At 61.0% G+C, this 24,524-nt stretch overlaps 2 protein-coding genes across 4 annotated transcripts in view; both read right to left on the bottom strand.

Annotated features, from left to right (window-relative positions):
• Positions 1-3,560: 3,560 nt before the first annotated feature.
• Positions 3,561-11,243, bottom strand: SUSD2 (sushi domain containing 2). Its single transcript, XM_008568592.1, has 15 exons — positions 11,110-11,243; positions 9,479-9,686; positions 9,120-9,271; positions 8,480-8,647; positions 7,709-7,883; positions 7,363-7,564; positions 7,085-7,170; positions 6,743-7,011; positions 6,509-6,652; positions 6,258-6,416; positions 5,109-5,357; positions 4,697-4,969; positions 4,411-4,587; positions 4,225-4,327; positions 3,561-4,098 (listed from the first exon to the last, which is right to left on the bottom strand). The coding sequence occupies exons 1-15, from the start codon at positions 11,210-11,212 to the stop codon at positions 4,074-4,076; spliced, it is 2,493 nt and encodes an 830-aa protein (XP_008566814.1). The 5' UTR covers positions 11,213-11,243; the 3' UTR covers positions 3,561-4,073.
• A 2,892-nt stretch (positions 11,244-14,135) lies between these two features.
• CABIN1 (calcineurin binding protein 1) overlaps positions 14,136-24,524 on the bottom strand; it is a 178,659-nt gene continuing 168,270 nt past the window's right edge. For all 3 annotated transcript variants that reach the window (XM_008568589.1, XM_008568590.1, XM_008568591.1), the window contains 4 exons: positions 21,993-22,275; positions 16,277-16,420; positions 14,835-15,061; positions 14,136-14,702 (listed from right to left, as the gene is read on the bottom strand). In XM_008568589.1, the coding sequence (XP_008566811.1) occupies positions 14,559-14,702; positions 14,835-15,061; positions 16,277-16,420; positions 21,993-22,275 (798 nt within the window). In that variant the 3' untranslated portion in view covers positions 14,136-14,558. The remainder of the gene's footprint in view (positions 14,703-14,834; positions 15,062-16,276; positions 16,421-21,992; positions 22,276-24,524) is intronic.

Raw genomic sequence — 24,524 nt, 5'->3', positions numbered from 1 at the left:
TTATTTTCAACACTAATGAAAAATGTGAGGCCATCTTTCATACCTCCGCCTCTGGTGTATCTATCGTTAAAGGGTCTGGCTGCTGCAACAGATAGCTCCGCATCCGTATTATGGCTTAATCAGAGAGTTTATTTCTTGTTCCTGGAGCAGAACTGGCTGGGTGAACAGGTTGGTAGGGGGTTCTCCTCCATGTGGGGACATGGTTGTCATGGCTCCCAAAGCCGTCTTCACATCCTTACATCAACAGGAGCTGGGGAAAGAGCCTGGAGGGGAGCCAGTGGGAAGTTTATGGGTCAGGATTGAAAGTGGCCTGCCTAGACCTAGTCATGTGACCACCCAGCTGCAAGGGAGACTGGGAAATGTAGTCAGTGTGTGGTGTGGGCTGCTGAGCGCCTAGCACGCATCTACTCAGCCTCATGTCCCTAACTGGTTTTTATCCTTTGGAACTCAGCTGGAGCCAGACTCCTCCAGGAAGCCCTCCCTGACATACCACTGCCACAACGTGCTGCACTGACCACCCCCCCTCCTCAGACAGCATTGGACTGTGAGGACAGAGGTCTCCTAATGGGCCCAGCAGAGGTCTTGGTACCTCTGTACCACATTGGGCACTTGGCCACCCTAAGACTTGTGGAAGGAACCAACCTGGCTAAAGAGGGTCCCGCACTTCCCTGCAGTGCCTGTACCTGACCGGAGCCCTCATCTCCCTGGCCCCTGTGTCAGCTGCTCCGCACTGCTGCGCTCAGCCCATGGGAGGCCCTAGTGGGAGGCTGAAGGGCAGGAGAGAGAGAAAGGCGGGTGCTCCACCCGCCACTCCCACCAGTGGGGAAATCTGCGGCGGGTCTGTGGCCTCTGACTCCCGCTCTGGCCCACAAGCCTGTGTGGTTCCTGCTTCCGCGGGGCCCTGGGCCTGGATCTGATGACATACTCTTCCCTGCTGGGATCCTGTGGCTGCCTCACAGGCTCCTCCTTGACCCCCAGCTCTCCCATCACCTGCATTTCCAAGCACCTGGATTACCGTCTTCCCCACCCCAACTGGTACAGGGGTGGAGGGCAGGCCATTGGTTCTGATGCCATGATTCCCATATTCTGTCATTCCAAGCTCCCATTGCCACCCATCCTCCAAGCCCCAGGGCTGCTGTTTTGGAGATTACCTCCTCAAGGCGGAGGTCCCTGCCTTTGATGTCTTTAGAGAGTCTGCCTCACCAGCTCTGGGACCTGTGGCCTTCGCACAGGCCCAGTAGCACCTCCGTCTCCTTTGGGCTGGGCCCTGGGAAACCCCTGTCAGGTGTTGGGGCTTCCCAGCCTGGCCTGTCCCTGGCACTAGGAACGTCTGATGTCTGGGGCCAGGGCCACAGACAGGGCACCCCTTCTCCCCCTGCTGGGGAGGGGAGGTTTGGGGAAACTCTAGGGCTCATCCTGGAGTGAGACTGGTAGAAGTGGGGGGGCCTGAGGCAGGCCATGCTTTACTTGCAGGATAAACTCTCAGTGCCTTGGCCTGGCCGGGAGGTGCCTTGGCTGCTCCCCGTCCCCGCTGTTGCTCAGATGCGACTGCACTTCTCTTCCTCTGAGCCTTTGCTTTGCTGTTCCTCTACCTGGAACAACCTCTCCAACCAATCAGAGCTCTGAGAATCCAACCTGTCTTTTGGCCCCAATTAGGAGGCTGCCCTTGTCTCCCTCTGATGGACATGAGTTGTGAAGCCGTCCCTGTGCTCCTGGGCCCCCTGTGTTTCCTGTCCAAGCTTTGACCGGGAAACTATACTCTCTCCTTCTGACAAGTGGCTGGCCCTGGCCTGGCATGGCACAGGGATGCACTGGGAACCCAGGCAGTGGGAGGTGAGCCCTGCCTTACTTCATCTGCAGAGAGGAAAGTACCTGCCCAACAGCCAAGGAGTCAGCCCTCAGCCCCAACCTGCCCAGAGCTGCAAGGCCAGAGGGGTGGGAAAGCAAGGGGGTGGGGTCTGGAAGGGCAGGAAGCACCAACCCCATCCTCCTCCTCTAGTCTCCTAGGCAAGCCCTCAACTCCTCAATCTCAGCTCTCTTCCCTCACATGTGCCCCACTGTGCCTGTTCGCCTCAAGGAAGCCCTCCAGGTCTTTCGCCAACAGCAAGGCTAGGCAGTGGGAGGGCTGGACTCCTGGACTCCAACCTCATGGTCAGTGCCAGCTGGACAACGTGGAGAAACCTATTCAACCTAACACTCCTGAGACTCAGGGATGCTCATGCGTTCCTCGCAGGTGAGGGGAAGGAGGGATGGGCCATGCACGAACTTTGGCAGCGGTTGTAACCAAGCCTGATAGCCCAGTGGTAGGACGGTGTCTGACTGCCCTCCCTACTGCCAGGGACCTCCCCCGCCCCCTCCCCTCGCTGTTCCTGCCCTCTACTGCCACCATGTGGCCACTCCCAGTGCTGCAGGCTACCCTGAGGCTTCCACTACCCTCCCTACCCAGGGTTCTCCGTGGAGAACCACCAGCCACTTGGTGGTGGTTCTGCACCACCAGCCACTTGGTGCAGCCTGGGCCAGGGAGCACCAACCTCCAGCCCCACGTTCCTGGCACCTTCTCGGTTTGAGATCTAAGGAGCAAATGTGACTCCATCCTCCGCTTTCTAGTCCCTGCACGGTCCCTGTTCAGTGCCCTCTCCACAGAGGACTTGGGGCCCTGCTCGTCCGCCAGCTAGCTCCTAGTCTCTTCCTCCATGATGTACCCTCCCCTCTACACCTGGCTCCAGAGGGGCAGGTAAGGAGCTGCTCAAGTAGGCAGTGGTGGTGTGAGGCCTGGGTTCTGTGCTAGCTTTTGGGCATTCCTGAGCTAAGGAACAGGGGCCCTGGTCCCCTGAGGACTTGGGCAAGGCCCTACCAGCAACTATGCCCAACAAAGGAGCTGTCACTTGCAGGGTGGTGCCAGGAGCAGGGTTGGGACCCAGGCCAGGCTGGGCCAGCTGAGTGGGGCAGGCAGTTCTTTTCAAGGAATGCCAGGGTGGGATGAAGGGGCAGGTACTGTGCTGGGGCTGCTCCTTTATCTGGAACACCCTCTCCAACCACTCATAGCTCTGAGAATCCAACCAGTCCTTTGACCCCAATTTGGGGGCTTCCCTTGACTGGGCTACCCTCTGGTGGTCCTGCTGAGCTCTGAAGGCGTCCCGTCCTCCTGGGCCCCCGTATTCCGGCTCCCACACCAGCAGGTGTCGGGGGCTGGCCCCTCCATCTCCTGAGCACCCTGTGGCTCCCTATGCTGAGCCCTTTTCGTCCCCCACCCCACGAGGCAGTCACTGTTCTAGATTCCACTTTACACATGAAGAGAGAGGCTGGGGAGGGCCTGTCCCAGGTGACCTGGGAGTGGACAAAGCAAGCAGGACTCAAACCCAGGTCATTCTGGTACTGTTAGTGGGTGACCCCACAGGGCAACTGTGGAACTCTCCAGAACTGAGGCATAGCATGAGCACCAGGACACCAGTGAGGAAATACAGGGGCTTGTTTTCTCCTTGTATAGGCAGAGACGGTTGTTCTTGAGTGACTTTCCAGAAGACTGTAGTGCAGAGGTGGCCTGTCCTCCACCAGCGACTCATTCTCTGCTCTGGGGTCCTGAGGCCTCTCCTTACCTTGGGGCTGGGCCCACCTGGGGTCCAGGAACCAGGCTAACTTGACCCTGGGGCCCCCATGGTGGGACAGCAGGTCTCGATGTAGCAGGCATCGGGGTCACCAGCACCACGCTGTATCAGGAGTGAGGTATGGAATCTGAGTGTCGGGTGTGGGAGTACTAGGGCTCGGTACACAGCCTCAGGTCTGGGGAATGAGCCACGAGTACCGGGAAACAGAGCACAGAGCACTGATGTCATGGGGTTTGGGCATTGGAACATTGGGCATCATGCCTCGGGTCTATAATGACAGAGAAGGGTTCACGGGCATTAAAGGCCCGGTATCAGGTGTCCACGTCCCATGTGCACAGTCCTCAGGATTTGGGGATCAGAGGACTGGGGTGCATGTTCTTGGGAATCCAGGGCTTTCTCCTGGGATGCTGGGTCCTGGCCCCGACGTGGCCCCATGTGCGTGGTGCTGTGGCCAAGCGTGCTCCACTATCAAGGCTGTGAGTGCCAGATATGCCTACAACAGAGACATGATTTAGAGTGCACATGGCAGTCCCACTGGCTGCCCCAGGCTCTCAGGAGAGCCAAGGAGGGGCGTGACAGGGGTTTGTTGGTGGGGCACTCGGTCTGGGTGGGGTCTCACATGGGGCCCTTCCTGCGACACAGCAGCATGTAGACGAGCGCGACCACTGCCACCACCGCCAGGCCTCCAAAGACGATACTCAGCAGCACCCTGTGGCTCCGTCCTGGCAAGGGGCAGAGTGGTGAGGGTGGTCTAGGGCGGGTGGGTGTGGGGACAGGGGCAGGTCTGCCAGCGGGGCATCCTCACCTGGCTGGCACTTCGGGGTGGGCATGGACCAGGTGCCATCAGCCTGGCAGGTGCTGGTTTCTGCCCCGACTAGGCTGTAGCTGTTGTCACAGTGGAAGCTGATGGTAGAGCCTACCAGGTACCTGGTGCCCTCCTTGTGCCCATTGGTGGGGGGACCCAGCCAGCCACAGGACACAACTGAGGAGGGGACAGAACCCAGAAAACAGGCCTGAGCCAGCAGCCTTGGGGGACCTTGTCCCAGGGCAGGGTGCCCGCTCACTCACCCATGCCCCCCACCTGCCCTCACCGGGTTGCAGGCTCTGCAGGCGACTCTGGTGCAGCCGGTGTGCCACCCGTGTGGCGTTGCCCATGCTTAGGCTCCCAGTGGCCAACACGTCAAAGCTGCAGAAATGGTCATCCCCACACAGCTCGGCCACCTCTTGTGCCTGGCTGGGGCTGAGGGTGGACTCGTCGGGGAAGAGGGGCTTGAAAGTGGAGTCATGCTTGGATCCATACAGGAAGTTGTGAACCAAGAACGAGGAGTCATACGTGAGCAGGGAGGAGGTATTGTGCACGGCCCCTGGGGAGGCAGCAGCAGGCCTGGCTGGGTATGGCCCTGTGGGGTGGCCCAAGCATCTGGGGACGCCCCTTGGCCCATAAACCCTGCCTGTGCCATGCTCCCCCTCTCCCTGCCCCGCAGACTCCATGGGGTCACTCACAGTCGGCTCCAAACTGGAACAGCTCCTGGGAACTGGCACTCGAGGACAGGACCTCCCCGCTGCGCAGGGTGAAATCGTCGGTGGGGTTGTCATTGAGTGTCCCGAGGAGGCCGTGGGTGTGGGTAAGAAACTTCTCAGGCAGCAGGACGGCCACACTTAGGAATGGGCCCTGTATGCTGACCTCCAGGCCAGCTCCTGAAGCCAGCATGACTGATACCCTGTTCCCAGCACCCACCGACAGGAACATGCCTGGGCACAGGTGGAGGGGGATCAGGATCACCCCCTGGCAACACTGTGCCCTGCACCCCCTTGCAGCCCCAGGACAGGTTGGGTGGCACTTGCAGGGGACAGGGAGAGCATCCCCAGGGCCAACCCTGCTAGAACACTCTGCCCACACCTGTGCCAGGACCCCCAGATGGACCTGAGGTGCCAGCCCCTGCAGGGAACCCCCAGCCTGAGGCTACACGAGGGAGTCATTCCCTGCCTGGGCACCTGCCTCTGCCCTTCCAGAGGCCCTTACACCCCCAGCGCTGACCGGCCCTCCCCAGCTGGGGACCGCTTAATTTGTTTGCTTCCCTGAGACAGCACGGCCATGGCCAGGGGTTGGACGCTGGAGCCGCCATTTCTGACTGCCACTTCCAAGCTGCTTCCTTAACCCTGCAGGGCCGACTTCCTTGCAGTGGCTTTTGAAGATTGAATGAATCACCGCGGCACAGGAGTGGTGCCAGGCTGGCCGGAGGTGATGGCTGTCAGGGTTAGTCCCATCATTCCACCTCCCAGGCTTCTCTGGACCTTAGGGAGGACACGTCCCACAGTCCTGGCCTCTCAGGGCTCTGGCTGGACCCTGTAGGAGCCAGGTAGGCACCTCCAGGGGTGTGAAGACGTGAGCTCAGACCTCCGGTGGGGGCCCTGCTGCCGCGCCTAAAACCATGTCTGGCCTAAGGCAGCCATGTGCAGGGGGCACGGATTCGCCCACCCAGCTGTGTGGTGCCGGGCTGCCCTCGAGTCCCAAGAGGCCTCTGTCTTTGCATCTGAGCCCTGGATACCACCCTGGGCTCCAGCCAGGTCTGCGAAGAGGTGCAAAGGGCCAGGGCCACCTCTCAGCCCCGAGGCAGCCCCCTGCTGACCTTGCCTGGCTGTCCCACTCACCCTTCAGGTCCATCCAACTCTGCTCAGTGAAGGTGAGCACCTCCTGATTCAGCAGCACCTGCAGGACCCCCGCCCTGTCGGCCAGCCGGACCTCCACCACGTCTGAGTTGCCCTCCTGGACGGCCACCGCGGTCAGCCCTGTGCCTAGGGTCTGCGTGCCTGGGGTGGGGGTGCAGGATGGGTCCACTTGGCTCCAGCCTCCCACCCCAGATGACCCAGTGGCATCCAGACTCCCCCGGGCTCAGACTCACCGCTCGACGTTGTCCCGGGCTGGGCCCGCACATGCACCCTCAGGTCGCTCAGTGCTGCCTCCAGCAGCACATACTCTCCGCGCCCGTTGAACGTGAAGTTGGTGCCATCGAAGGTGACAAAGTGCGGATCGCCAAAGGCGGAGGCTGGAGCAAGAGTGAAGGGTCAGCCACAGCCCACCCCAGCCCGGCCTTGCCTGACCCTCCCCAGGGCTGGACACCCAGGGTGGCACCCACCTAGGCGTGGGGGCTGGTAGTTGCGGCAGTCGCTGGAGCGCCGCCGCTGCATGTAGCGGGAGCACTCGGGCGCCCAGAGGCAGCAGTAATAGAAGCTGATGACGTCGTAGAGCCAGTGGGACATGCCGGGCACACGGGGTGGCGTGCGGAACGGGGGTGCACCCCAGTCATGGCCACGGTCAGGGGTGCTGCCACTGGTTGAGTCAGCCGTCAGGATCTGCGTGCCATCTGCCGTGTAGCAGCACTGCTGGCCTGAGGCGTACCGGGGGCTGGGGGCGCAGGCAGGTTAGGGCCACTGCAGGAGCCCTTCCCCCGCCGCCCCGCTCCATCCTAGGGGCTCACCTGGCCTGCACGGAACGCACACAGTGCACGGCCCCCGGGTGATAGGTGCACACACTGCCCTGCTCCATGTCACAGCCGTAGTCCGTCTGCAGAGCAGCTGGTGGTCGTCACCTGCCAGCCTCAGGTCTACATCCCTTCCTTGGGACCCCACCCTGCAGGGACCCTCAGACCCCAGCCCCACCTCCCAGGAGCCTTTGTCTGCCTCCCCCGGCACTGCCTTTGGTGGGGGAAGCTGCCCCCTTGCCCCCGTCCCACGCCCTGATGGGGTGGGGGCTCACATGGAAGCGGCCAGAGTCAGCCCGGGCCTGGGCCAGGGTGCAGGGGCAGTCAGGCAGCTCCTCCAGGAAGTCGGGCAGCTGGTCCTCCAGCTCTTCCCAGGCCAGGCACTGAGTGCGGGCCCAGCCCACGGGGTCTGCCCGGAAGTCATCCCCCAGGTGCCAAGCCAGCGCATGGTCGTTGGTCCAGAGCGCCTGCACATCCCTGTGGTGGTGACGGAGCACCATCTGAGAGCTGGGCCACGCCTCGCCGCCCCCTCAATTGCCCTTGGGCCCAGGCTTCCCCAGCAAACATGGTGGTCTGCAGGCAGATGGGCCCCCAGCCCATCCTCTGCACAGAGGCCCTTACTTTTCCCCTGCGTAGTTTTTGCTGTCAATGACCCGCAGTGCACCCACTCTCCATTTCTGGTAGTTGAGGGGTGCAGGATTTGGAGTGAAGGTGAAAAAGCCGGAGTTGGGGACGTTTGTGGCCAGGGGGTACAGGTATGACCACTTTGCTGTCCAGTTCTCTGAGTATGGCCTCCCTAAGGGAGAGAGGGCCTCGGTCAGCCGTGGGGCCCCTCAAAAGACTCCTTGGGCAGAAGAGGGGCCTGACCCCAGTCCCTGGCATTCAGAACAGCCTGATAGATGGACAGATGGTCTCCATAGGAGGAACTGCCCTGCCATTCCATCAAGGACCCTGACTTGGGTGACCACATTCAGAACAGCCTGATAGATGGACAGATGGTCTCCATAGGAGGAACTGCCCTGCCATTCCAGCAAGGACCCTGACTTGGGTGACCACCCCCCAACCCCCTGCAGTCCAGGGTCACTGTCCCTGCTTGAGGCCAGGCCCAGGGTCATGCCAGCTGTCCAGGGTCTCAGAGAAAATGGGGTGTTGCCAGCACAAGCCTCCCATCCACGGGCTGAGGTGTCCATGCCTCCAGGAGCTGGGGCCCCAAACCCCCTCACGCCGATGGAAATTATCCCTGTCTCTCTTCTGTGCCTGCACTTTCCAGTTCCAGATCCCTAATCCCAATCCCTGCCTAGAATTCCCTTCCCCCCAATCTGGAACTCCCTTTCTCCCATCTCTGGGAGCCCAAAGCTCCTGCTACCACCACCAGCCCTCTGCCCACTTCACCTATCTCCTCGTAGCCCCACAGCTCGATGGTGACAGCCTGCGTGGGCAGCACCGAGGTGTTCCAGGTCAGGCTGAGATTGCCCACAGTGTCGGAGGTGCCATAGTACTGCCAGCGGGTCTCATTCACCAACTGGCTCTTCTCCATCTCTGACACTTTGTTGGGGTGCACTGGGCAGGGGGAAGTGGGGGGTGAGTGAAGTCCTGGGGCCCAGGGGGTGCATGGGAGGAGGCCCCGGGGCTCTGAGGGCTGTGGGAGCCTCCCAAGGACACAGCATCTCAGCAGCTGGGTGATGGTCTCCCCCTGACTCCCAGGCAGTAAAGGACTTGGAGGCTGGGAGAGGCGGTACCTGCCCTCCACTGCCTGGACCTTTTCCTCTGCAACTCCCTGCCCTGGCCCACCTCGCTGGGGGACCCCAGCAGCTCCCACTCCCTCTGGACTGGGACTCCTGTCTGGGTGCTAGGGGAGAGGAAAGGAGCTGAGGGAGCCCCCGCCCCCACAGATGGGTGGGCCACCCGAGGGACTGGTTCAGCCAGACCAGCAGGGCCCGCTGGGTGGGCCAGGTCTCAGTGTGCATAGATTAGCGCTGGGGAAAGTCCCCGTGGGCTCAGGCTGTGGGTGGAACCAGGTGCGCGGGCTCACCAGCCAGCCAAGTGCCCGCGTAAGGGAAGGAGCGGCCGTTGTCCAGTGAGATGGTGAAGGGGATACGGCCACTCTCGTAGAGCAGGGGTGACACGCAATGCACTTGCCCAGAGTAGTCCACGTGGCCGAGGGTCTGGATGCTCTCCTTAAACCTGTGGGGGACAGAGGGGCAGGAACAGCTGGGCCAGCGCAGGCTGACCCTCTCAAAGGCCCTGGCCCCTAGCACTGCCTGGGGAACCTGTCCAGCCTGCTGTCCCTGTGCCTGTCCTTGGTCTGATGGGCTCCACCTAGCCAGTCAGTGGGTCTGGGCCCTCAGCAGGCAGGGTCTGGGAGTGTGGGGGCTTTGATGGGTCTCGCACCTGCAGATCACGCCATCAGTGGTACTTAACCACCTGAGGTGCTGCACCACGAAGTCCTTGCCGCCCATCATGGAGCCCGAGTAAGGCGAGATCTGCAGGCAGAAGTTCTGGAAGTCCACGCAGCAGGTGCCAAGGCCAGAGCAGGTCGGGTGGCAGGAGCACGGCCCATCCTGGTTCCCACAGCGCATGGAGCAGCTCTCCTGGGCACCTGGAGGACGGGACCCTGAGTGCCTGGCTGGGCAGATGTTGAGGCTGCACCATGCACAGGGCCTGTCTCTGTTTTCCCTGCAGCCCCTTAGAGAGAAGCATCCCCAGGAGCACGTTGGCTAGGAATTGCATGGGCCACCGTGGGGACACAATGGCAAACCACTGTGATACCTGTGTTAGCATAGATAACAGGCATCGGCCTGGGCGGTTGGCTAGAGTGTAAAGAGACAAGGGGAAATGCTCCAGACACTCAACCTTGCAGGGTCAGGAGGAGCCCCAGGGCATGACCAACCTTTAGCCACCAAGTCCTGTTGTTTGCAAGGCAGGGGTCCTCGGAGGGTCAAAGTGGCCTTGGCCCTCAACATGGGTCTGGAGTCCTGACGTGGCTGCTAAGTCCCATTCAAGGCCCAGTAGGGAATGGGGCTGAACTCGATCATCTCATTCTTCTGGGGTCAGCAATTTAGATCCCAAATACAGCATCACCCTTGGGGGAGGCCAGGGGTGCTCCCTTCCTTTTAGAGGCGAGGAAGGATATTTCCAGCAGGGGCTGAGAGGGGTGGGGCACACACTACTAGGGGCTGTGGATGTCAGGCCCAAGCCTTCTGCCCTGGCTGTGGGAACTGTGGCAGAGCCATATTTTGGGGAGCTGGCATGGAGGACGGACTGGAGGGTGAAGACTGGGGTGGGGTGCAGCACCCAGGCTGGAATCACATGTCCCACTGGCCCTTTTCCCTTTTCCTCTCAAAGGAGGTCAGTCAAGGGCCAGGCCTGAGGCTGAGCCACCCTGCCGCCCTACTTCACTAAGTGCAGTGCCTGGCACTCAAGAGCGTCAATAAATATTTATTGGCCAAGGATGTGATGGCTCAAGGGTGTATGGGGAGGAGGCTGAGAGGTGCCAGTAAATGAGCTAAGTGGCAGGAGCGTGGTGACACATCCCTGCAAGATAGGAGATGTATGAGGCTGGGGGCCTGGGGGCCGGCTTCTGGCTCTGGAGTTCCAGCCTTTCCCTAGACTTTCTTGGGTTCAGTCCCACCCTGATGAGGACTGGCAAACCTGCACCCTGATGAGGACTGGCAAACCTGCCTAGGGTTGGGCAGGGAGCTGGGAGACTCCCCGTATGTGATCATGCCCTCCACAGGGGCTCGGGGTGCAGGTCAAGGGCTCTGCTGGTCTCCCTTGCCTCCCTCCCATGTAGCCACCACCTCCCTTAGGGTTTAAGGTGGACTCAGCCCAGACCTTCCATCCCTGCCGGCAGCCCCTTGACCAAGGATGGACCTTCTGAATTTTTTTCCCACCACCCCCAGCACAGCCACAGATGGCCCAACAGATGGATAGACGCTGGGCCCAGAGAAGTGTCTGCCCCAGGCCTGGCTGCAGCAGGCAGATGGACAGACAGGGGGACAGATGGGCAGGGTGGGGCATACCTGCTGTGGGCCCAGGGCCTGGGCCAGGGGCTGTTGCCAGCAGCAGCAGGGTCCAGGGTAGGAGGTGCAGCTTCATGGTGCGGCCTGTGTCTACAGCCAGCATCGGCAGTGCAGTGGCTCGGAGGTGGCAGGACGAGCTCGCTCTCAGCCAGCCTGGCCCCGCCCACCTGCCCCGCCCTCTGCGGCACCGCCCCATCCTGCCCCACCCACCCGGTCCCCTCTCAAAGTCCACAGGTGCCCGTGTGGACCAGTAGGGCCCAACCTGCCCTGTTAGCACATTCCTAGCCCTTCGGCCTAGGACACAGGGGAGGGGGACCGAACCTCGGCCCTGGGACCCTGTGGGAGGGCGAGGGGGCTGGTGCCAACAGCTGCAGGACCTTTGGCACTTGATGAGCCGGATGTCCAGAGACTGCAGCTCAGAACCTGAGTCCCAACTCCACCCTGCAGGCCTGCAGGGTGGGGCTCCCACAGGGGATGGGATGCTGCAGGGTGGGTGAGGCGGGGCTGTCCTTGCAATCAACCGATTCCAGGCCCTCTGGGCACAGCCAGCATGGGCAGTGCAGTGGCTCGGAGGTGGCAGGACGAGCTCGCTCTCAGCCAGCCTGGCCCCGCCCACCTGCCCCGCCCTCTGCGGCACCGCCCCATCCTGCCCCACCCACCCGGTCCCCTCTCAAAGTCCACAGGTGCCCGTGTGGACCAGTAGGGCCCAACCTGCCCTGTTAGCACATTCCTAGCCCTTCGGCCTAGGACACAGGGGAGGGGGACCGAACCTCGGCCCTGGGACCCTGTGGGAGGGCGAGGGGGCTGGTGCCAACAGCTGCAGGACCTTTGGCACTTGATGAGCCGGATGTCCAGAGACTGCAGCTCAGAACCTGAGTCCCAACTCCACCCTGCAGGCCTGCAGGGTGGGGCTCCCACAGGGGATGGGATGCTGCAGGGTGGGTGAGGCGGGGCTGTCCTTGCAATCAACCGATTCCAGGCCCTCTGGGCACAGACCCTACATCTCTAGTCCTCAGCTTCCAGCAGGGAGGAGGTTCCCGATTCCTCTTCACAGCTGGCCAGGGAGCAAGCAGATTCATGCCAGGGCCCGCCCCAGGCCCCTCTCAGGGAGGGCGGGAACTACCAGGCCAGGCACTCACTGGCTGAGCTCTGGGCCAAAGGCAGCCCTGCGCCAAAGGCAGCCCTGCAGGGATCCTCTTTGGAGGGAGGAAGGGGAAGGGGAGGGAGGTTTCCAGGCCCAGCTGGCCCTGGGAGGGAGACAGGGCCCATCCAGGGCTCCAAAGACGCCTCTGCCCTGGGCAGGGGCGTGGGGAGAGGCAGAGCTGCCCAGCCACACCCGCCCCTGCCCTGTCACTCATGGAGTTTGCATAATCTTTTCGGGTTTCCCCTCCCTTATCATTGTCCATGTGACTAGCCCAGGGCCCTCACCACCTGCCCTGGCTTCAGGGGCTTCCTTCAGGACAGGCAGGTGGTCCTCCTCCCAATGCAGCTTCTCAAGGTGTCCAAAGGGGAAACTTCAGCCAGTTTTGCAGGGAGTTGGTGCTGGCCCCAGGGTATGAGCTCAAGCCATCTGGGCTGTGACCCATCTTGGCTCCTAGGGCCCTGCCAGCCCCTATCTTGCCTGGTGGTCGTGTCCATTGAGAACCACCCGGCATTGGCAGCCATCTGCGAAGCTCCCAGAGGTTCCAGCTCGAGAGAGGCTGGCTCCCACTGGTATCACAAGAAGCCTGAGGTGGAGGAGCCAGAACCAGGGCCCAGTGGCTCCTGAGTCCCCACACAGCTGCTTTGGGGGCGGCCCCACAAATATATTTGGTAGGAAGCCTACAAGATCCCCACCTTCTCAGGGACTCAGTTTTCAGAGGGGAGAAAAATCCCTTACCCACAGTGTTGCTGGGTGCTCAGGGCACCTGTGTGTGGACGCTGAGGTCCTGAGCCAGGGAGTGGCCTATCCCATGGCCCAGGGCTGAGAGTGCTCCCTACAGCATGGTCCTCCTGTAGGCTGGGATCCTGGGAAGGGTGCTGGGAGTCTCAGACTGCTCCTGGGAAGGGGAGTGTTGTGGATCTGGAGGAGGATTGGTTAGGCACCCTAGCTGCATGGATCAGAAGGATGGAAGAGTGGGAGGTGCTAGGTGTGCAGTCTGGGGGTGCCCCGCAGGGAGGGGCCTTAGCTGAGCAACTGCGGCCACTCAGCCCTCCCGAGGGCAGATCAGCCAGTGCACCTCCAGGGCTGCCGCGCCTCTGGCTCCAAATGGCCTGGGCTGGGGACCCGGGCAGGGCCCAGCCCTTCGTGCCTGTCTTCCAGGCGGTGGGTCTGTGTCTAGCCCATGAGGAGCACAGGGCATCCAGGAGGGTCCCTGTCTTCATTCTGGACAGAGCCTGTTCCAAGGGAGGCCCCAGGGGGCAGGAGATGCCCCAAGCCATGGGGTCGGCAGTGGCAGATGGGCCCCTGAGGTGCTGGGGGGGGGGCGGTGGACACTGTGAAGAGCAGGTTTGGGCCCCGGAACCTGTGTCTCGCCAAAAGAGATGGGCTTGGAACATGGGAGGGCAACACCAGCATCATGGCTTTATTTAATGCTCTGCTGTCTTAAAATTCTTAGTAATTTTTGAACAAAGGGCTCCACAACTTGCGTGGCTGGTTCTGTCAGACGGCACGTGTGATGGGAGGTAAGCACCCCCTTCCCACCAACCTGATCTCCCCCTCCCCTCAGGACCCTGCTGCCAGCTCCTCAGAACACCTGGGTCCTGCCTGCCCCTTCAGTCTCCTGCCCACCCGAGTGCCAGTGAGTTCCTGGGATGCCCCCAACACCCTTTCTGGCCTCGCTGCAGCCTTGCCAGGAGAGACCTGCCCTGCTCGGCCCCCAGCCTATGCTCATTGGTTAGGCTCCTGGCTGGTCCCTGGGGTGCCCAAGCACTGGGCTCTGCCCTGCAGGGAAAGGAGGGGTCCAGAGACCTGGGGACAGCAATCCCCTGAGGGAGGCCCTGGGCCCTACCCCACATGCCACACGGGGAGAGCAAAGAGGCAAAGACAACTGTTCCATCTTTATTAGAAAAGAAACCAGAAAAAAGGGGGTATGTAGGGCGAACTGAGTCCTCAATGACCACTCCACCATGACATGAGCAGAACCTGGCTCGTCCCAGCGCCAAGGTGTGGACATGGCCAGCTGGGCTGGGGTGGGCACGATTACAAAGTCAACATTTCATAGAAAAGGATGCCCTCCCTGCTGTACAGATTGCAACCGGTCCACCTTCACGTGGCTAAGATGGGCTCCTCCTCCTCTGGACTCCCACACAGTGTGGGCAGCCCTGGCCAGCGCGCAGGGAGGATGCTGGTGGGGGGTGGGCAAGCCTGGGCTGCATAAGGAATGGCACCCCATGTGGGCCTCTGGCCTTGCCAGGTCTGGGCTGAGGGGCATTCCAGGCCTGGCTGGTCCCCCAGGGCATGGCTGTCCTCAGATGTCCATGTAGTCATCGTCCTCATCTGTCTCGCTCTCCAGTGAGGACTCCTGGCTGGACGTCTCTAGGACCTCTAGGGCAGGCTGGCACAGGCTCTCCTTCCTCACGTTGGCAGCAGACTGGGCGGACAGGATGGCCGACTGCAGACAGGGCCAAGTAGGGCCCTGGTCAGGGGCGTCTGGCTCCCCCAGTCCCCCCATAATCCACACCCTTGCCTAGGCCCCTGTAACCCTTGCCCCCACCAGTGCCCCAAACCAGGCACACGTGGTCACCTTCAGCTTCTGCTTGGTCTCCTCCGAGATGCTGCCTTTGGGAGAGAGCAGGGTTGGGGTGGGCGGCGTGACGGTGATCTCAGGGGGGAACCTGGTGGCAGCTGAGGGGATGACCAGTTTCGGCATGTTGGGCAGGAGGCGCGCCTTGGCCCGGCTGGGCTCTGCCTTGCCCTGGTGGCCCTCAGGTGGCTGGGCACTCCCACCACTGGAGACTTTGGAGCTGGAGGCTGTGGGGGCAGACCTTGGGAGCTGAGCCTCATTTGCAGCCTCATGAGCCTGCCTGTCTCTCCTTCTCTAAGGCCTCAGTTTCCCCTATGGAAGATGGAAGCAGCAAGAGCGCGTCCTCTGCTACTTCAGGTCGAGAGCAGCTTCTCTTGGCCCCGCTAGCCCTGGGCCACCATGCCAAGCTGTCTCTGCTGGTTGGCAGGCTCAGGCCCTGTAGGAAACTGAATGTGGCTCTGGGCCATAGGGTGCTGCGACTGTGACCCCCACCCAGGAGCCCAGGGCCCAGGACATAGGGAGGCCTCATAGGGAATTCCCAGAGATTCTGCAGGCCCCAGGAATGGTCCCGCACCCCTGCAGCCATCTTAGCATGCTTATGCTCCTGATGTCCGTGCTCAGGAGGGACACTGAGCCTGCCCAGGATGTCCACTTTCTCCTCACGCTCCAGGGTGAGTGAGGGGCTGCACTTGGCCAGAACCTGGAGGCAGCCGGGTGGCTGCAGACTGCAGTTCTGGGACCTGGCAGCCTCTGGGGAGCTGTGTGAGCTGGGAGCCTGGCTGGCCTCTCCACATTCCTTTGTGGCCCCATGGCTTTAAAAGGAGCAGGGTTTACTCAGAGCCCATGCCTGGTCCCTGAGGGCTGGCGCCAGTCCTGTCATCCATCCTGAGTGGTCTGTGGGACGCCCTGGCCAGGAGCAGTCCCCGAGGGGTCTGACTGGTCAAGGTGGCTGGTGGGAACAGGCTGCATGCAGTGCTGGAGCTGGGATCAGACTTGGCTGCCAATGGGGATGGCTGTCTGGCCCAGCACAACCTGGCCACCCCTCTGCCTGCTGCTGACATCCCTTGGACACCTCAGTCACAGGGCCCAAGCTCCTCTGGGTACATACCTGCCACTCTGCAGCCCCCATCTGGGCTCAGCCTGGGCTCTGAAGTGGGCTGATGGCCATGAGGCCTGAGCAATCTTCCTGCTCTCACTGGGACCCATGTAAAGCCAGGGGCAGAATGAGAGGTGCTGGGGCCCTTCTCCTCCCAGCCTCTGACCCAGTGGTCCACCCACCAAGCTTCAGCCTGGGTCTGTTCCTCTGCTAGCCTTCATCTCCATTGGCACTCTCCAGATCTGCCCGCCCAGGACAGTCGCCTCTGCAGGGAAGCCCATTCAGGCTGCCAGCTGGGAGGCAGCCTTGTGGGGTCTGGGGCTGGGCTGCTCTCAACCCGCCTTACCCTGGCTGCAGGTGGGCTCTGTGCCTGTCTGGGAGGCGGCCTCTGCTGGCCAGCAGTGCGGCTCTGCCGAGGGACCCGCAGGGGCCGTCTTCACCTGGTGACTGTGCCGTGGCTCCTCTGCTGCTCCTGCCAGCTCTTCTCCCTCTGTGAGGACATGAGGCCAGCTGTGGGTTACGTACTCACCCACCTCCTGCCAGCTCTTCTCCCTCTGTGAGGACATGAGGCCAGCTGTGGGTTACGTACTCACCCACCAAATGGGGCAGATCCCCCCTCCCCCATGGGCTCCTATGCATTCGTCCTGTGCATCCCAGGCCTCACTTGGCCCTGCCTCCAGTCTCCTCACCACTCCCGGTGCCTGCGTGGCTCTCCTCTTCCTTCTTACTCAGGCCTAGGACCTCCCACCCCACTGGCCAGTGCCCCACTGCAGGCATGAGCTGTGCCCTGGGACACCTGGCCAGGGAGTGTGGCAGATGTGGGGACCCTGCGCTGAGGTGGCTCTCTAACCCACAGGATTGGCCTGGGGACCAGCTCCTCTGGAACAGTCATATGGTGGGGCCACACTGGTACTGACAGGAAACCACTCATCCCGAAAGTGGACACTGGTGAGGGCTTACTCCCCACCCTGGACAGCTGTATACCTGACATGGGGGGCCATGCTGGAGTCTGTGCGACGCCCGGCCCCTCATAACTCACCATCATGGCTGTGAGAGGTGGACACATGGGAGCGGAGGTGTCAACTCTCCTCTCTAGCTCATAGGAGTGGCAATTGGAAACCCAGTCAGCACCAAAACCAAACAACCCAACCAGGACCAGAGTGGGTGGTGTGGCACATCGGCACCATGCCAGGCCAGACCACTTCTTCCCTGGCATGAGGCAGCGGCCAGAAATTGGCCTCAGTTGCGCCGAGGATCAGATGGGCCCAAGGTGCACAGACTGCACCAGTGGCTGCCAGCCAGGCCATTACTCAGCATTGGTCCTGTGCGTCCCAGGCCTCCCTTGGCCCTGCCTCCAGCCTCCTCACCACTCCCGGTGCCTGCGTGGCTCTCCTCTTCCTTTTTACTCAGGTCTAGGACCTCCCACCCCACTGGCCATCGCCCCACCGCCTTTTCAGCTCCCCATCCCCCCACCAAGCTCCTCTGCCAGGAATACCCTCCCTCCTCTCCATCAGGGAAGCTGGCTCCCCTCCTTGGTCAGGCAGGAGTGATAGCTCCTGGGACAAAGATGGGGCCCAGCAGGCAGCTGCCAAGGTCCTGGGGGAGGAGGATGGAGCCTTCCCAGGCTGGCCAAGGCCCTGTCTCAAGCCCGGCCCTGTGGGCCACTCCTGCCCTTGCTCCAGTCTCGCTGCCTGGCAGTCATGGGCACAGGGTCTTGGTTCCCAGGTCCAGCACCTCCCAGCCACCACCTCCTACCTCCTGCAGGCAGGACAAGGGCTCACATGCTGGGCTCACAGCTACCAAGAAGGACCTCCTTCAGCCCCTGGCCCCAAGGCCAGGCTTCTCCATAGGTGGCAATGCCCTGTCTGACCTGGCCGGACACTCCCTGCATGCAGCTGTGCCCTGAGTAGCACAGGTTAGGTGGCAGGGCAGGGCCTGGGGCTGGCATGATAGATGGAGACTGCCTCCAGAGGGGCCAGGGGTCAGGCCCGCTCCTCCTCTGATGCTCCGCCCCAGCACCTGCCCAGGCTTTTCCCAGGCCTTCCTTTACAGGGGGCTGCCAGCAGGAGGAGAAACAGCCTGTGCAGGTGTCCAGCAGAGAACTCAGAAGTGCAGGCAGGTGCTCCTGGGCTGGGTGGTTCCCCATCCCTGCCCAAAGCTATACTGGCCACCCTGTGAGGAAGACTAAGTGTGGGCCTAAGGGGCAGGGGATCTACCTGGAGCTCCCCTGACTCCCCCAGGCCTCAGGTTTTCTATCTGTGGGAAGCAGGTGGCCAGACCGAAACCCTGTGCCATCAGGGCAACTCTCCTTGCTCCCCAAGGCAGACTCACAGCCTGGACCCCCAGGTCTGGGTTGGCTGTCCCCAAGGCCTGGTGTCTTGGGAGGGCCCAGGCCTGGCTTCTCAGGACCCACGTGAGGCTGGCCCTCCAGCCCTCCCCAACCCTGCTTGGTGGGAGTGCCCTTTGCACCCTTGTGCCCAGCTCCACTCGTCCCACCCTAAAAGGCCTGACTGCCTCAGAGGGACAGACCCTCCCTCACTCATGGGCCAGGTACTGTCTAGCTGCTGGAGAGCCCCCATGAAACCAGGTCCTGGCCTGTGGGGGGAAGACACCTGGCACACAAGGAGATAAACATGTGAACAAGCAGTGCCTGGCCCCTCTGGGGGAGACACACGTGACCTGACTGACCCTGAGATCCCTGGAGGATGCATCTGCTTCAAGGGGCCATGGCCTAGTCAGTATGGCCTGGGCAGGTGGGTGAGCACCTCGCTAGGGATCAGGGATGCAGAGAGCACCCTGTCCATCTGTAGGCCACAGTGGGCAGTATGAGCTGGGACTGGATGCTGCCAGCTGCTTTCTTTTGCCCTGGGTATGAGGGGTACCCGGTGGGGAGGCAGGGCCCCCTGCCCTGGGGACGATGCCCATCAAGGTCCCCTCTGTGGCCATCCTCCTGCTCTCTAGCACCTTCGGGATGGCATCCTGGGAGAATCCATCCTCAAGTCTGCTCTCACTCAGCCCCTATTCCCAGCCTCATGCTGCAGTCTTGGTTTCGGCTCCAGGCCTGCACACCCTCTAGTCACTGGGTGCCTCTGAAGGAGGTCCCTGCCGTCACCAGAAGTGGCAGATGTGGGCCATTGCAACATCGCCAGCTTGTCATGCTGGGGGAACCTGGACCCTGCTGGGGGCCGGCTCCTTCCTGATGCTCACACCATTCTAGAGTTTGTGGGATGGGGGTTCTGGGGGGATATATCTGTCCCAGCCTGGCCTTGACACCACCCCAGAAAGCTCTGAGAACCACAGGGACACTGCCCCCAACACAGCTAGCCAAAAGCCATCTGCTCGCAGATGTGGCAGACAGGTGTAGAAGTGGAGGGTGGGCTGGGTGGGGAGCATGCCCCTCTGCCAGGCCTGTGCTGGTGCACGCTCTCAGGCAAGGGCTGCCCCTATCCCCAGTGTAGTTCAAGAGTCCCATCCTGGCAAAAGGCTAATTTAGTTTGGAGAAAGGAAACAGAAAAGGATCAACTCTCCAGGCTGAAGAAGGTACACTAGGAAACACACGCTCTTCCCTAGGTCTAACAGAGGAGAAAAGGATGCAAATTATAGTTTTCGGCCTGGTGGGGGTGGAGCAGGTGAGAAGGAGAGGGAATGAAGGGCCAGACTCCAGATAACTCCCCTGAGGAAACCCTCCCACACTGTACCAGTGTTGGCGGGTGTGGCCAACGGTAGGGTCAGTTGCTTCTGAGATTAGGTTACAAAAGACACTGTGGCTTCCAACACATGTAGATGTTCAAGAATAGCACTTTTGGCTTGTTTTGTAAGGACTGTGAAATGAGTAAAGATTTGATAGAAAAATACCCAGAGATGGCACCTTCCATATTTTATGACTGTGTGTAATAAAGCTCCTTTAAAAAAAACAAAAAAGATGCAGTGCTTCCTTCGTCCTCTCTGTTGGATCACTGGCTCTGGGGACAGCCAGCCACCATGACACAAGGACACTCAGCTGTCTACAGAGAGGCCCACAAGGGAGAAACTGAGGCCTCTGATAAACAGCCAGCAAGGATCTGAGGCTGTCAACAAGTCCTGAGAGTGCTCGGATGACCAACTAGCAGCTTGACTGTGACTGCAAGGGAGCCCCTGAACCAGGGCCACCCCACTAATGTGTTCCTGAATCCCTGATCCTCAGAAACTACAAGATACTGGAAGCATGAGGCAGGTAGAGGGCAGATAGCCCGAGAAGGAGGGACAGGAGCTGGGTCTTTGCAGGAATGCGGGAATCACTGACACTGACCGACTTCTTCGGCCACGGCTCCCATCGCCGCTGCAGTATGAAATGACCACTACTACCAAACTCATGCTGTGTCTCTGCTTTCCAGTTGCCAGGCACTGTTCTAAATCCTGTAAAGCTATTATATACACTTTATGCAGGAAACCGAGGCAGAGAGAGGAAAAGGAACTGCCAAGGTCATAGAGCGGTAGAACTACCACTTACAGTTCTGCCACTGCTCTTTGTCCTATAGACTTCTAAGGCTCCTCTCAGAACAAATGACCACAGGAGCTGACTAAGTGATTCTTTGTCTCACAGGGCCACAGCTGTAACAAATTGGGCTAGAGGGTCCCTACACCTTCAGGATCTTCAAAGCAAACTGGGGACAGCCTCAGGTAAAACACCAGTACCTGATACTTGAGCCATGGGAAAGAGCTGAGAGGGAGGACTCCCACTCAGCCCCTACTTGAGCAGTGCACCCATGGGGGCTCTCAGTACCAAGCACAACTGCCAGGGTGGCTGCCCCATTGTGCAGACGGATCCAGAAATGACACAGCCAACGTTACATGGCTGAAAGCAGCAGCCCTGAATGTGACCCTCAACCATGGGACTGCAATGGGGAGAACAGACGAGCCTTCAGGGATGACCCTCAGTGTGGGCAGGCAGGCGCCCGGCAGTGGGCCAGCAGAGGGATTTGGGCAAGGGCACAGGCAGGGTCCTCAGAGCAGGGCAGGAGAAGCAGGGGGAGGGCCAGAAACGGAGGGTCAGGGAGACCAGTCCATCCCCGGATGCCCCCTGGGAGCACAGGGAACCCACTGACCAGCTGGTCACTACTGGGGCACTATCGGCTAGGGAGATGAAACATCCCTGTCCTGTTACAGGATCTTCAGAGCCTGGCCACTGTCCTGGGGTCCTGGGATCCAACATGGAAGGTCCCCGTGCCCTGAGTGGTAGGTGGAGCCTGCCCAGCCCCAGGCTAAGCCCAGCCTGGCAGAATCACAGCTGCCAGAGCTGGAGGTGTGCCTGGACCAGCGAAGGGGTTGGCACCTTGCCCACGCCCCTCTTCCTCAGTGGCCTGTGAGGTGCTGCCTCAATGCCCCCTCTTCCAAGGAAAGCCCCTGCCTGTCTGCCCCTGCCTGTCAGCTGCCATTCCAGTGGATCCTGGGTTTTAGAAGAAACAAGGGCTCTCACAGATGGAGCCAACCAGGCCCTCTCCTACCTGTGTGCTTGTCCTTTTCCTTCTGACCTGCCCTTGCCCTCATTCTGGCTGGCCTCTGCCTGTCTTGCCCACAGGGGCAGGTCTGCCGGCCTGCACCCAGCAGGGCCTGGCACCCAGGAACTGCCTACAGGCATCTGAAGCTGGCACTAGTGGCCTTGCAGCATGCCCAGGATCAGGACCCTTCCCAGTGCCCATGGGAAGGTGTGGTCTAGGCTAGTTTCCCTTCTACCTGACCAAACTGTCCTTCCTATTAATCATAAAGCTTTGTAGGGAGAGGAAAAACCATGTCAGCAGCAAACACATCAATGATGGTGCTTCCTCCCTCCCTCCTCACCAACCCCTTTTACAGATGGGGAGATGGAGGCACCGAGTGTTAGGTTAAGAGAGTGATGGATGCACGATTTGTGACTGGGACAAGACACTGACACTGCCAGTGACTGACCCACCTTGGGTATGCCCCACCTCCTGCCTGCCCGTATTATCCACACAGGGAGCAGGATTTGCTGTCAGCTGGTGGCAGGTGCCGAGGCCTCACGCCTCCCACCCTCATGCCGCCGGGTGAATGGAGATGGAACTCACCTAGGCCCATGGAGGCCATGTAAGGGGTGGCCTCAGGTCTGTGTGGCTGGGGGGGCCCAGGGTCCTTGGACGGGTCTGGGGTGGAGGCCGATGGTACGGGAGGGCTGGTGATGACAGCTGTGGCAGCAGCCAGTGCAGGGCGAGGCTTGGCGTGGATGTCGCTGGACCGTTGGAGCGCGTCGGCCAGCACAGGGTCAAGGGCTGTGGAGACCACTGCTGTAGGAAAGAAGTTCTCTCGGCTGTCCTTGGGGTGCTTTGGGGTGGTGGGCATGTCCCCGGAGGCCTGTGAGGACAAAAGAGAGGTGAGGAAGGCTGGCTGGGCAGCCCTGAATCCATGCTGCCCTGCCCCACCCCAGCCCACCTTCACTGTCCCATAGGACACCCCGTCTAGGCCTAGGATGGACTGTCCACACGGTCTTTACAGCATCACTCTCTGAGCCCCACAATGCTGCCACCAAGGTTCATAGGTACCCCGTCAGGATAATGCTGATACCAGGACACAGCCAGGGACTCAGAGGAAACCTCCAGCTGGCCTCCCCCTCACACTCCAGGGCACCAACATGGAAGAAGTGTGTCTAGCTGTGACTCTAGGCATAGGGGTATAGCACCAGATCTAGGGACTGTAGGAAAGGGTGGCCAGTCTTGGAGGGCGACTTCCCAAGGGTCACTAGTGGGAGGGTCCCCAGGGAGCTGGGGTGAGGCTGTAAGAGTCTGCTACCCATGCTCCTGGGCTCAAGGCTAACACTTGCTGCAACCCCCAGCCACAGTGTCCAACGCTGCCCCCAGCTTGGCCAAGAAGGCCCTCTGCCTGCAGCCTGGCCTTGACAGCTCCCTTGCCACAGGCCTTTGTTTCCCAGTTAGTCAGGCCCTTAGAAGCCACCAAGTCTTTGTCCACACAGTTCCCTCTGCCACAATGCCCTTTTGGGGCTTTCACAGGGTCACTCCTATTCCCTCCTCACAGCACCCACACAGTATGCAGCAAGGCAGGGCACCCCCGAGGCCACCTCTCAGAGAAAAGATGGGGGGCTGGGAGCCACGCTCCTAACCCTCACACCTTCAGCACCAGGCCCACTGTACTATCCACACTGGCTCATCCTGGGGCCCGCAGGATCCTCCATCCCTGCTAGTGTGGGAAAGTCACACGCCTGCAGGAGGGCACCATGGTGCATGAGTGGGCAATTTGCTTCCACCGATGACCCAGTCTCTTTCCACATTTGTTTTGCTTGAAATGCCCTATCACCTGCTCCACGTGGTGCAGGACAGGCCCCTGGGAACTCTCCCATGCAGTAGGTGTCCAGGATGAGCCCCAGGCTGGCCCAGCTCTCTGCTGTGGACAGCATATCCAGTGGGAGGGCAGGGTAGGAGAACAGACCTGTCTCTTGGGGCCCTGGGGGCCGCTGGCAGTGCCAGTGGTAGTGTCGCAGCCCAGATGGCAGTGTGGGCAGACACACCAGGAGAAGTTGAGTGCTGTGTCCCTGTCCTCGCTCAGGAGTGGGCCTCAGCTGCGGGTGACGGGTGACGGCAGTGAGCCTCTAATTATGTCCAGGGTACCCTCCAGGCATGCGCGGGGCTGCCATGGCAACCAGGCATGCCGCAGGCAAAATGGACACTCCCTGAAGGGCAGGAGCAGTGGGCTCTGAGGGCCACAGTCCCCTCCTCCCCAGTGCTGGTCAGAGGTGGGTCCAGGACAGCTGTGACTGTCCCACCTGTCCTTCCTAATGTGGCTTACAGCTGGGTGCAGGGGCTACAAGGTCCTGTGGGGTTGGGGTGCAGGCACCCTGCCTCCCCTGGCCCTCGGAGGGGCCTCGGCTGCCTGCCCGCACTGCGATGGACAAGAAGCAGTGAGGGAGGATAGAGGAGCCCGTCAGGGGGCTTGAGGGGAACCTTTAAGAGGCTTCTCCTAGGAGAAGGGGATAAAAGTACAAAGTGTGGGGAGAGAGAGGAAGCAGGAAATGGCCTCCTGAGATTGCGCCCAAGGGAAGAGAGGACCAGAGGAGAACAGCCGGCCCACAGCAGCATCCACTGCAGGCCCAGGGTGGGAGTCGGGGGCCAGAAATGTGGCCTCTAGGAAGACGTCCCCACCCCACTGGGATGCCTCTCCCTATACTTCCTCTGCAACCCAGGAAGGGACTGCTGGGGCCTGGCCTGGCCTGATGTCACCCAGCAGCAGGCAACCCAAAAGGTAAGGACCCAGCTTCCCCGGCTCTGGCCACCCACATGACCCAGCCTGTGTTTTTCGAGGGTCACTGACAGAAACCTTTGCCCACCGGCCCCTAAGGGACCCCAATATTCGTGTGTCTCAGCTCCAAAGAGGCTGCTGGTCCTCTTTGACCTCGGTCTCTTCGTCTAAGAAATGGGCCCTTCCCTGCCCTTGCTCCTGCCAGCTCAGCACACCTTTCTCCGCAGGCCAGGGAAGGGGAAGGTGTTTAGGGGTTTGCTGTGTGGGTCTATCATTTTAAGCACCTTGAAAGTCAGCGTCAGAAAAAGGCTGCCTCCCTCCTGAGTGGTCACTGCCCACATTCCACCTACCCC

This window comes from Galeopterus variegatus, unplaced genomic scaffold (genome assembly GCF_000696425.1).
Source record: "Galeopterus variegatus unplaced genomic scaffold, G_variegatus-3.0.2 Scaffold424, whole genome shotgun sequence".
NCBI lineage: Eukaryota > Metazoa > Chordata > Mammalia > Dermoptera > Cynocephalidae > Galeopterus > Galeopterus variegatus.
The sequence above is the reverse complement of the archived record's forward strand: the minus strand, read 5'-3'. Positions and strand labels throughout refer to the sequence as shown.